General features: G+C 28.2%; 1 protein-coding gene across 1 annotated transcript in view; it reads right to left on the minus strand.

Annotated features, from left to right (window-relative positions):
* The window catches only part of LOC136796969 (muscle-specific protein 300 kDa-like), a gene marked incomplete in the record, with an annotated part of 110,655 nt that extends 97,533 nt beyond the window's left edge, over positions 1-13,122 (minus strand). Inside the window, 8 exon segments of the mRNA XM_067052216.1 lie at positions 1-66; positions 157-315; positions 404-550; positions 1,960-2,139; positions 2,670-2,864; positions 2,942-3,055; positions 4,165-4,339; positions 12,950-13,122. Coding sequence (XP_066908317.1) covers positions 1-66; positions 157-315; positions 404-550; positions 1,960-2,139; positions 2,670-2,864; positions 2,942-3,055; positions 4,165-4,339; positions 12,950-13,083 — 1,170 coding nt within the window.
* Positions 13,123-13,486: the final 364 nt, after the last annotated feature.

Consider the following 13,486-nt stretch of genomic DNA (forward strand, 5'->3'; position numbering starts at 1 on the left):
TCTTACTTCTCGCAATTTCTTTTCGCATTGTTCCCATTCTTCACTGGTCTCATGTAATAGGGCATTCTAGAATGAGGTAATTATATAGTATTCAATCATCAATAATTGTAAAATATTATGTATAATATTATTATAAAATTAATATAATGTATTTACTCTCTCCAACAATTTTGCTTCAACTTCCACCTTAGCTGCCTCAGCTTCTTCCATTTTATCAGATAAATCACCAATACTACCATTTTCTGAAATGGATTCCAGCTCTTTTGACATTTCACTCAAGGTTTTACCCATGTTTTTACAGCTCTTCACATTGACCTGAAATTTATTTTTATAAACAAATTAATTAATTTTAATCAGTACCATTTAAAAAAAGCTCATAAGAAACTCTTGAAATTATATTTACATTGTAATCATGTAGTTTCGACTTAGTATCTGCCAAACTCTCTAGAATCAAAGGCACACTGACAAACTCTTGTTTTTCTCTTGCCCAATTCATCACTGTGTTGTACAGTGTCATGAACCTTTCCCACGAATCCAAGCAGTCGCCAATCTATAATTAGATGCAAGGTCCCATAATAATATGATCATACCTATTAATTTAATTAATAATTAAATTATTAATCCTAATCCTTGCTCTGATTAGAATTATACCAAACATGGGCCAATTCATAAATGAATTTTAAGGAACCAGGTTCAACAAAGTCTTTAGTGGTAGATGTCAATCATGCAGGATAACTTGTGATAGATGGTCTTCATATCGTTTGCAAATTAATTAATTCAATGGTCACTACACAATATAAAAAGATTCATAAGTCTCATCTACAGTAATTTCTCAACACCAATGTGGCATAAATGTATATGGCATCAACTAAAGTAAAATAAACTAAAATAGGTAAAACCAACAGTGAAGAGAGATTTTCATACTCTAGTCGGAAAGAGTAATATTCATTTCTTAGCTTGGACATTGCCACTTTACACAAGCTATCTGGTGGCTAATGAAATCAAACCTATTTGTCCTTATTTCCATTAGATAGGTAAGATGCTATAAATAGAAGAAATCAAAGAATCCTGGTCATCAAAGGAATGGGACACTGATTTTTCCCAGGGATCAGTCCTGGTCATCTCTCCCAAAGGCGAACACTAAACCAGAAGAATAGAAATACAAAAGAGTAGAGGACAAAAAATGCTGTTAGGAGGTAGAGAAAGAAAATGAAGATCAGCAGAATGGAGGATCTCAGGGAATTTGAAGGTTAATAGTTGGAGAGTGCAGTACTAGCAAGAGGCATTCGCAGGGGGGCAGTAGGACATGGTAGTACAGATCCTGGCAGTATCAACTCTTTCATTTAGAGCGAAATATGATATACTATACTCATAAGGTATGGATAGAAATATAAAGTGGAATACAATAGATAAATACATTAATATATAATAAAAACGGTTTCTGGAACCCCCACCACTCTTAGAACAGCAGTTGGCAAGAAACATAACATAACTGAACACATAAATGAAGACTGTCCTTTGTATAAACAGCAATGGTCAAAATAGGAATTTGTGATGAGTGAAAACTAGAAAGTTATGCCATAGTTCCTAATAATTACCAAAGGTTTTATTCTATTTTCAAGTTATTTCACTTTATCTAAATTAAAATTTGTAGATAAAGATTCAATTAGATTTACTCAACACTTGATTATTCAATGAGTTATCATTGTGCTATGGCCAAGGATTGTATTTGACCTTAAAGTCAATATATAAAGCAAAGAAACAATGTTTATATATTCAATAATTTTTTAATACCTAAGTTATTATCACTGGTTGCAGGGTTGATAGACATGATTTAATTGCACAACCATCTTAAATATAGTCCATTAGAATCAAAAAGATATGTTAATGACTCAGAAATTAAAAAGCTTAGTGAACATTTTTCCTGAATAGCAATAACAAAATTTATTTTCAACATACCTGTTGCTTTTTCTCATCAATCCAACTTTTTATTGTATTGAGTTGCTCGCTCAGTGTATTAATGTTCCCTTTAATAAGATCAATCTCATCCGCATCCTGACAATTTTCACAAATAATATTTGCATTCAATATTAATTTATCCAATCTCTCTGACATTGAAGGGAGTTCTGATTGTATTTCCTTATAAAATAATAATTAAAAAGTTTAATAGAAAATATAAAAAAATCATGAAAATGTAATCAATAATTCATAACAATCATTATGTTTTTCAAATAATTCATATGATATTTTCTTTAAAATAGTACAACAAATTAATAATTAACAATAGATAAAACATATACATACTATTTTACAAAAATATTGAAATAGGTATTGCAAAATATAAAGTTAAACATAAAATTACTGAGCAAATAAATAATAAATAAAAATATAAAAATCCACACAGGTGGCTAATAGATAATGAGTTTTGTAATAAATTAAAAATACCAAATTTTATTAGTATCAACAAGATAAAATCTTATTAATAATGAGGTTTTATTTTCAAGGAAATAATGATTATCCTATTGGAAGCAGATCATCTTGAAATGAAACTAAAATATCAACAACATAAGTTTTTTGTGTTGACCACTAATCAGACTTCTATTTTAAGGAATCGGGGTAGTAAAATATAAAATTTTATAGTAATAAAAAAAAAAAATGTTCTTCAGTACCTGCAGTGATTGCTTCAAAACCTGGGGTTGACTTGTTTTATCACGAACTTTAATTTCAGCCTTCTGGATCCAGCTAGTGAGAGTGTCGAGGTCACTTGAGTATTCTGAACGTACTGTTCTTGCACGCTTTTGCTGCCTATCTTTGTCATCCATTAATTGCACTAATCGTTCCATGTTTAACTCTAGTTCAGTCAACTAAAAGAAAAATAATAATTTTTTAATCATATTTTAATTGGAATTACATAAAATAAGCGCTAAAAAATAATACACACAGCCTTCTGCAAATCACTAGGAAGTATTTCTTGAGACTTTAGATAATAATCTTTTGTACTTGCAATAAGATTCTTAATATCAGAGGAAAGCCCTTCTGTCTTTTTCAATAATGCCTGAAAAAAAGCAAAAAAAAACTTGTTACTGTGTACAAACTGTGTCATAATGAATTTGGCTTGTTTGTGGATTAAAAACAGAAATAATAAATTGGAAATTGTTCATTTTATTTTATTACATGGATAAAAATATTTTAAAGAAAAGTTATTAAATCAGAAATGTTTACCCTATCATAAATATTGAAATAGTTCTAGCAAAATGAACAAGTTATTGAGCTTTGATTAGCCTGCCACAGCAAGAACTGAGGCCCAGTAAGTTATCCTAGATTGAATCCTTTAATTACTAGATGTGCAGATTTAGTTTACCAGAAGAGTTGTCACAAAGAATGCTTTATGTTGTAAAAGACATGCTAACAAAAATTCACGATTTTGTTATGATAATTATGACTCAACCAACTTACTTTTCTAATAGCTAGATGACTCATAATTTATCATTTTTAAATGGAAAAATGAAGTCACTAAATGAAAGTGAAATGATAACAAGATTTTTTTTTTTTAATTCCATAAGATTTTATTAAGAAGAAAATTTAGTTGAAAGTAACAGTAAAAATTATTTTGACTAAAATTTGTTTTTTTCTTAAATCTAATAACAATTACTGAAAAAGAGCATTATCATGTGATGAAATAAAAATAACATTAGAAAAAATGAAAAAAAAAATTTATTTTTATCTTAATAAGTAAATAAAAACAACAAAATTATTTTGTCCTCGCAGAAGTATGAAAATAGCTCATTATAAACAATTTTATAATTTTGTAAAATGGTATAATACCTAAAAAATGTATTTTAAGATCTAAATCAAGAATATTATGCCATGACCTAATTTTATTATTAGAAAGATACAGTTTTGAAATTATTTTAATAATAGAAGTAAATATAAAACTAATGCCAAAATTATTTTCTAATAATTTTCATTAATTATTTAAAGATTTCCAGACAAAATTACTGAAATTATAATTAAACAATGTTGACTATTTATTATTTACTAATAGCATGCGCTGAAAATACATGGAATTTATAAATAAATAAGTAAAAAGAATATAAATAAATAAAATTTATAGAATATTAAAGCATTTCTAAATAAAATAAAACAAATTAACTATATACATACTTGGCAATTCTTTTCTGCTTCTTCTTGATCTACGCCAAATACGTACAGATTATCTATTTCGTGGTGGAGCGAATCAATTTCTTTTAAACAATTATCTATATCTTTTTCTGTATTTTCAAATATATTAAACTCTGATACAATCTTATCAAGTTTTTCCTTTATGGCATCAATCAAACTAAAAAGAAAAAAAATAATAAAAAAGATTATTCTCTGCTAACATATACAAATTTAACTCATACCTTTAATGTATACATAATTTCAACTTTATAAATTGTATACTTTCAACTTTAAAAATTATAATTTCAATTTTATAAATTATAATTTCAAGTTTTTGTAAAGTTTCGATGAGCTTTTAAAATAAACTTTAATCAATTAAAAAAATGAAAATATGATATTACTGCTATTTACTAATTACTGGAAAGAAATAAGTAAAATACTAGTTTAAATTTTTATTTTTAATAAAAATATTCAAAAAGTTAACTATAACTAAAATTCAAAACATGATGCTAACAATAAAATTAAATCATTGAAGAAAATTAAGTTGGTAACATTCCAACTGGGTCTGAACTATCTATTTTTGGATATTTTTCTTGAGCGCCAGAATATTCATCACATACTAGTAAAAACATAAGCCAAAAATGTTCTGTCGGCCAACAAAAACAAACAACTCAAGTTACAATTACTAAATACTGGATTCAAATTGTATTAACGGGAGAAGAAAGAAAACTATCAACCTTTTTTGAGTCATAAAAACTATTTTATAAATAAATTTGAAACATTATGAAATATAAAACATGAACAACTATAAGAAAATCAATGTTTAAGTTTCCATTAAATTAATTTATTTAAATTTCAATATGGTCCAGGTGGAGTCTTTGGGCTGTCCATTCAATAAATGCACCAATCAATATATAATTATTTCATAGAGCATCTATTAGATTGGAAAGTTAAACTAAACACATGATTATAACTCAGTATTTTTTTAAATTGTTGACATTAAAAAAAAAAATTGGAATACAAGTTATACTAAATTTTTTTTTTAATGTAATTTTCAAGCTATTTTTTCAGTAAAAGCATAATTAAATAAATAACGATTATATCATTACCAATTCTTGAATAAAACAATAAATAATAACTAAAAAAAACAAACAATAGGTATTAAAATTAATAATACTGACAATCTAATTTAATGAATAGAATTTTAATAAAATAAATAAATTACAGAACTCAGATGCTCTAAGCAAAGACTACATGACATCATACCCAGTAATAGTCAGACTTTTGTTTTTCAAGGCTTAAAATAAAAAAAATATCATAAACACGTTTGAAGCATTCTTATAAAACTTCTTAACTTAAGGCAACAATTAAGAAGTTGAGCATTGCCAACTTAACAATAGGTATGTGTAAACAACTAAACCCATTAAGTCACTTTGCTCAACATTAAGTTTTTTTTTACCTTATCCGATATGAAATAATTTAAAAACAAAATGATTTAATTCTTTAACTTTTTAAATAGAATGTAATTAAATATTGTACATGTACGTATAAGTTAAAAAAATAAATAGAAATAAACTTTTGAAAATATACATTTATTGAAATTCTACACTAATAATTGTAGAATTGTTAGTATTTACTGCCTCAAATAAATTATATTTACATCATATTACACGAAAGTAAATTTCACTCCATCATACGCAATTAAAAATAAAAAACCCAATAAGTACAATTAAGGAATATCAATCATATTATAAAATGCAGTAATATGATAATATTAAGGTATACGATATATAACATATCTCTAATATTATTATTAACTTACAACAAACAAAATAAACAATGAATACAGTGGACGAGCAATTCTATCCAAGAGCGTTTGAATCTGACTGAAGACGGACACCTCTCCCACCACCGATATCGTACCTGACACCCCTAGTCCAAGCCCTCGCTTTACAACTTCCGGAACCCATTATCGGTGATGAACAATTGAACATATTGAAATGGGACAGGGGAGAGAGAAAAAAAAGTCGATTCGCATCGTTAACCTGCACTAACTTCTTAAAATTATAAATATTGATGAAACAATCCTTTCTAAAAATAGGGCTCGATTCATGGGCGAGAAGAGCTGGCTGATCTTTCCCTCCTGCAAGTTCAAAAGGGAAATAACCCAACAATAGTTTTAATTTAATTTACAATTATAAATAATTGATGCCTTTAATTGCATTTTAAAATTTTCTTTACTACTTAATTACTTTTTTTTTATTGTTCGATTTTGCGATTTCAGAGATACTTCCAGAAGCTAAAACGGTTATAACTTGGTATAAAAAATGAATATAACCTGTTAATAAAATGACACTATGACAATAAAACAAAATATAGACAATCAGATTGATCATTCACAATTTGAAGTAGACAATTGAGAACTGAAAAAGCGAGGGAAAGACTGGAAACTTTCACTTTTTCTTGGAGAACAATGCCAAAAATTGTCAAATAAGCTTACTGTACGCATCGAAAGAGACTTTGTAGAAGAATCTTAATGTTCGATATATCATATACAAGTGAGGGTCGGATTGATCGAGTAGGTCTTTGTGATTCAAGTCAGTTTGGGTTTTGAATGATGACTGTTATTCCGACTGACCGTAAAAGGGTTTGTTTATCTCTTAAACCAGCGGAAGTCGACGGCTATGACACAATTTAAATAGTAATGTAGTGTTAAAAGGCTACGTCATAAAACAACTTGATAATACGTAAGTTATAAAAAAAGTAAGTAGAGGTGCATAAATTAGAACGTTAAAGTAATGACCTTGTCTTCTGAGAATTACGAATACTTCAGATGTGCCTACAAGTAATCTCTTAATGGACTATTAGGAAAGTAGTAGTCGCGTAATAAATTGCGACAAAAATGTGGCGACTGTCAGGAGATTAGTAGTCCACCATTCTCATGTTGGTAGAAACTGACTGGACATGAAGGTCGTCCAACAATTGATTCTCTTCATGAACGAAATTCAAATGTATGAAAGGGAGAGTGGACAGAGAGACGGGCTGAACAGCCTGGATCGCCATATATAGTAAGTTCAGTGTAAGTCGTCTGTGGGCATCAGACACACAGGAAACTCGGTATCCGTTGCGTCTTCTCAGAAAGGGCCTTACTGTTTTCTTCGAGTAAAAATCGTAGAAATACAGGTTTATATCTCTGTTCTAAACTAGAAATAATCTCTAGATTGATTGGTTGGACAAGTGCCGTTATGTTAGCCGTAAGTTATAGGAAAGAAAATGTCTTCATCCTCAGTGTTAAAATAGATTCTGAGCGGGAGGGAGAATTATTCAGCAAAATCCTCGAAGAGATTCTTTTTTTTCAAGTGTTGATGCACTAAAAGAACTTTAAACATGATGTAAAAACAGTTTGATTCATGCAAGATTTTGGGTAGTAATATTAATATTGCAAGGAAGACTTCGAATTTGTGTTTCCTTAAGAGACTGAGACTTTTTGCCTCTCCAATAACAACTATTTTTAACTTGTATGATCCTAATGCATTGGAGAAAGTTATAATAATAAGTCCTTTCGCAAGATTTGTAACCGAAGGCAAACTTTTTAGACTGGATCGTGAAGATTTTTTATTCCTCTACCTTAGTAAATATAATTTTTCAACTAAGGAATTGAAATCTGAACAGAAAAACTACCATTCCCGAACTTCATCAAAGTGGTCTGAACACATATACAGGATACATGAGAACTGAGATCCAAGACAAATAATGGAAGTTTGGCGGCACAGGAAAGGACCTCCAGAGGCAGAGGCAGACTCAGGAAACTATATATTGAATTCATCACATCACCAGGAAGGACCTCCCATAAAAATGTCTCCTCCTTGATGGGTTTTAACTCAGGACTTCAAGTACAAATACCTCACCCAAGTATCGATCTGAATGATATGAAAGGTTGTAATTATCGATATAATCAATTATTGATTACCTAAGATAAGAGTAAGAGGACTTATATAAAGCTAAGAGGTGGGAAGGATTCAGAAATTGCTAAGGAGGGAGGAGGGAAACTGTATATATAAGGCTGTATATTTGATATAACTTCCTTGAGGAGGCCCCTCACCTCTGGATTTTATAAATAGTACCATTTAGAATGGATATTTCATAAGTAACAAATAAACATTAAAGGTAACCTTAAAATACCAAAGGTAGTAAAAGGTAATACCCAATATGATTTATTCCTTTTTTCACAGTAAAACACTCACTAATCCACTGTTTCTTTTCTGTTTTAGAGGGATCGAAAAAAATATATATATATATACATATATATAACTTCCTCCCAGCCGGAATGGTTTCTCCCCATTCTCTGTGAGCTCCTCACTGGACAATATAGCTTATCTTAAAATGCCATCTGGCAAAAGAGGATTGTAAATAATGCTCTTGTATAAATATAAATTAGACTTAGTAAATTGTATATGTTTATTAAATAAAGATTTAGGAGGTTAGAAAAAAAAAATAACTTCCTAATGTTCTGTAGTAAAAGACAAGAAATCCTACTTGCCCATTGCACCACTCTTCTAAATCTACCCTCTTGGGTCCGAAAGCGGATTCAAAGAAACAAGAATCTGACTTACACTAATAGAGTTACCTTTCAAGAGAGTAGATTATAAAAAAAAATTAAGAACATAATCATAAGCAAATACGTTGCCGTAGTTTGGCAAACGAGTAGAGGCTTTCAAGCTGGCCTGAATTTGTGGCCGAAAAGTTGATATTCGGTTTTTGGACTTGGGTTTCATTCACACGCTTGTGTTCAGTTAACCAATCTAAAATTTCAGTTATTTTAGAACTGCTAAGAAATAAATATATGTGCTCTTTGTGTTTTAATTAATTAAATTATTACCCCAAACTTCAGATTCAATAAATAACTCTGGTTTAAGATTGTATATTTTGAAATTCTATCTATTTGGTATAAATGTATATTATAAAATTCTATCGATTTGATATAAATATTTTGTTTCAAATCTTGTGAATTGACTTTAGGGGTTTATTTTTTATCGAACATAGCACTAATATGAGTTTATGAAGACATTCCATGTTTAGGTAATTTAATTAACAAATATTTGATAAAAATTTTAGAAAAAGTTGAATTTATAGGTTATGTAGTACTATATGCATTTTTATCATCTACAATCTACTTTGCTGATATTTACATTTCCTTTCATCTTTATTTTGTTCTTTTTAATAATGAAAATCTACTGTAATAGCCGATGAAGGTCACAAGAACACACAAGCGTGTGAATAGGCATTTGTTGCTTGCTTCGCTTACCAAGTATTAGTACAAGTCTTGGATTTGTGGCAAATGGCAAACATAGATCCAGTATCAGGTTCCTCTGTAAAACGGAGGTGATAAGGAGTTCTAGTGATTGTTATAAGAATGAATTATATACCCCTATGTTTGAATACACCACTGATTGTAATAATTTATCATGTTTTAAAGATAAATTTCAATTTAAAAAAAAAAATTAAAAGAAGCCTAAGAACAAAACTGGTCAATTCTAATATAAATAGGTATAATCAGTGCATTGATAATAGTATCTTATATCCTCAAGAGATATAAACTGAATAAACTAACTTCAATAATACTTGGAGTCATATTACAGAACAAATTAAATACATTGACTTCACTATCTTTGTTTAGGCTTATCAATTAGATCAAATTCAAGTGATGGGCTCCAATTATCTACAAAAGAACATCTTCTCTTAATACAATGTTATAGGTGTAACAAATGAATCTCTGTTGATAATTAAATAAAAGTGTAATTGGATGAAATTAAAAAAAAAAAAAAAAAGTATTGGAACCAATATTACAAATCAATAATTGTGAATTTTAAATTTAAAGGAAATAATTATCAGGAACAATGCTAAAAAAATTTAAAAAATCATTTTTAAATCATCTTTATTTGAATATTTAAATAAAAAAAAGAAAACATGTTTTAATATTTTGATTATTACCTCAATTGTTTTTACCTTAAAATCCATTTGTCAAAATGTGGATGTCTTATGGTGGAATGTGTTCAGATTATAATTCTGTACTGGTAGGTATAAAGGATTTAAGTCCATGTCATTTAGGTATATTAAGATACCAGTTCAAAATTATGAAGTGTAGTTTTAGTGTTATAATTATCTAAGTGTATATATTTCGATGTTGAATTATTTACTAGACTATCTTAGTTCCACAAGTATTAATTAGTTACCTTTCACCAATCAGTAACAATATATGTATTTTAGTAATTATATAATCATTTATTGAGGTGTTCGGTTGTAAAACAGTGAAGCAAAAATGAAAATTTTACATGTTAAATTGTTTGTTAATTATAATAATTTACCTTCAACCACTAATCACTTACCATACCTTAATGTCATCATTATTGTCTTAAGAAAACAAATTTCTTAAAGATTCTTTCAACAATTTATCACATAAATCTTAAAAAAGCTAATGATGCCAAAAACTGTAATTCATGAAAAATTTCAGTTACCATGTGTTACAACCGAATGCCTCAAATCTTGAATTGGCCAGAATATGGTGATCTATAAGGAAAATAGAGAGAATCTGATACAGCCAGCTTGATTAGCGCGCCGAAAAAAAAAAATTAGATTCTTAAGGTAATAAAACTAGATAGGAGTAATCTGTTCAAGAATTGATGCAGAAATTATTGCAGCTAGGTGATGAGATTCAGTTAGCTGAGAGATAATAGTAAGTCTGTTCTGATTGATGGAGAATTGTAGATTTTTTCTTCTGAGACATAAAGTTTCCTCCATTATCATTGGCAGTAAAGAGCCGATGAAATGGTTATGATCTAGTCAATGAAAAAAAAATTAATCCCATCTCTATAAACAAAGTGATTCCAAATGGAACTTAATCAATGGCAAATATGGTGAAATAGGGATGAAATGTTTAATATTTGTACTATATATATTTTTTTTTTAAATTTCAGACATAGATTCAGATATTAGATAGTGTTAGAAATAGTATGTTACACAGCTTACATGATATAAAAGAACTGCATACATGGGAAAAATATTTAGTCATTGAGAAGCCAGCGGTCATCACAAAAGAATTTGAAACTAAAATAATCTTTTACAGAAACTAATTTAAACACAGTTAGTCTTTTCCTGTTTCAAACAACAAAATACATAAATAACTAAAGCCACCATGGATAATAGTAAGAAAGTAGAGAAGCCAGTCTATGCCTGTGGCCCATAATGTGTAGTTCATAAATTTTTATATCCCACAGAAACCCATCATAATTTAAGTATCAGCATCTTATTTAGTAAAGAAAACCCTTAAAAAGCTTTACAAGCTATAGTTTCACATATTGAAATATTATTCATAATGTTGGAGACATAATTGACTGTAAATCTAATTAATCCAAGAGAGATAGTTGAGGGAAAAAACAATAGAAAATATAAAGTATGTGTAAACTGACTTTTTTATGTCTGCCAAAAATTTGGACTAAGTTATAGACCATCAGAAATGAGAAAGAATATGCAACCAAGATAGTAAAAAGGAAATGAAGAATAAATAAAGATACAAAAGAAAACAGAATACAAAGAAAAATTGTAGAATGTGAAATGAAAATTGATATTATAAGAGCTTTTAATACCAAAGTGGAGTAACTCCATTTTTTAAAAGATTTAGTTGAAATATTGAGATAAATTCTGAATATGTAAAACTACCTATAGGAATAATGATGTAAATCCTAGTTCCCCAAAGAGCTGAGCAGAGGGCAGGACAAATCTATTCAGTTAGTTATCTTCTACTTACAATCATCACTTCTCATTTCATAAGAAAATGGAATGAAACAAACAATGGAAGTAATTCACATGGATATTTTTGGGCCATTAACTTCAATATAATTTATAAAATTGATTAGTGACTTATTTAATTATCATATTTTTAAAATTATAAATAGATCCAGAGCTCCAGAACCTTTAAAAGATGTAAAAAGATATTCAGGAGATATTCCATAAAAAAAAAAAAAAAAAAAAAGTAAATAATTGTCACTGATAGCGAGGTACTACTGTAATATTAGGGGAAGGGTTGGCTTTAATCACTAGGAAATATTTATTTAACCTTAATTAATTTATTTTATATTGATTTATGTGTCTCTCCATTTTCAAATAATCAGACTGAAAAACAATAAGTTTCACATTTTCATACTGATTAAAATGTATATATAGTTACTTCCATGGATATAAACGATTACAAAGAAATTTTAAAGATTTATTAAAAAAAAAACTAATTATAGAAAAATTGGTTTGATAAGAAATAAAAATTCATTTAAATATAATACTATTTAATTTAAAAAACAAAATAAATATTATAAGATTTTATGTTTGAAACAAATTATAGAAAACTAAAAAGAAACCTAAATTTTTATGTAGGATATAAAAAATAATTAAATTAATAGCAAAAAAAATTTAATTAATATTGAAAGCTTCATAAATACACAAGTACAATTGATTTTACAATTTTGAAATTACTTTGAAAGAACATGCGAATTTGAGTAACAGTTTTATGAAACAGGTTTAAATTAGATAATTATATATGTAAAAGGAGTTTCAGAATTGATATAAACACGAAATTGGCAAGAGTTATTTTGTCACGTGGAGGAGACTGGAATAGATGACTCATAGTTATATTTTGAGTTCCACTATAAATATTTCTAGGACATTTTGATGCTACAACGGTCACAATCTTGGCTTCATCAAAACATCTAACAGTACTATTAAAAAAAATAAATCTTACCTGGCATGATGGTTATGGGTGTTTGAGATTTTAGTGCTAAGCAGTTCGGCTGATGAGGGCGAAACAGCTTCAAGAAATGTAAAGATTGGCTGAGATAGGCGTTTGACCTCTTCTAAATCTGAGCTTGACTTCATCAAAGAATCCAATAAACTCTAAACCAAAAAATTTGGTTCAGTCAATTTTGAACATATACAAATTAGTTAATATTAATAGATTGGAGAGGAAGGATTAATTGACTAAGTCTTAAAGATAAAAATTTCAGTATATTTATGAATCAATTGAGCTAACATGATGCAATTAAGCAAAATATAAGAACAGCAATAAAATTTAAAAACAGAAAATTAAGGCAATAAATAAAATATTCTTTGCAGAATACAATAAAATAATTAGACTTATCACAATTGAATTAGTTATTTCAGAACTCAAATATTTTTAAATGGTTTATGTTTTCTTCTGTACAATTAAATAAAGTTGAATTCAATAATAATAAAGTCTTTACTTATTTTGGGACATGCCTCTTTAGAATAATAATACAAA

Source organism: Halyomorpha halys, unplaced genomic scaffold (genome assembly GCF_000696795.3).
Source record: "Halyomorpha halys isolate HHAL.00 unplaced genomic scaffold, Hhal_1.1 Scaffold948.1, whole genome shotgun sequence".
Lineage (NCBI taxonomy): Eukaryota > Metazoa > Arthropoda > Insecta > Hemiptera > Pentatomidae > Halyomorpha > Halyomorpha halys.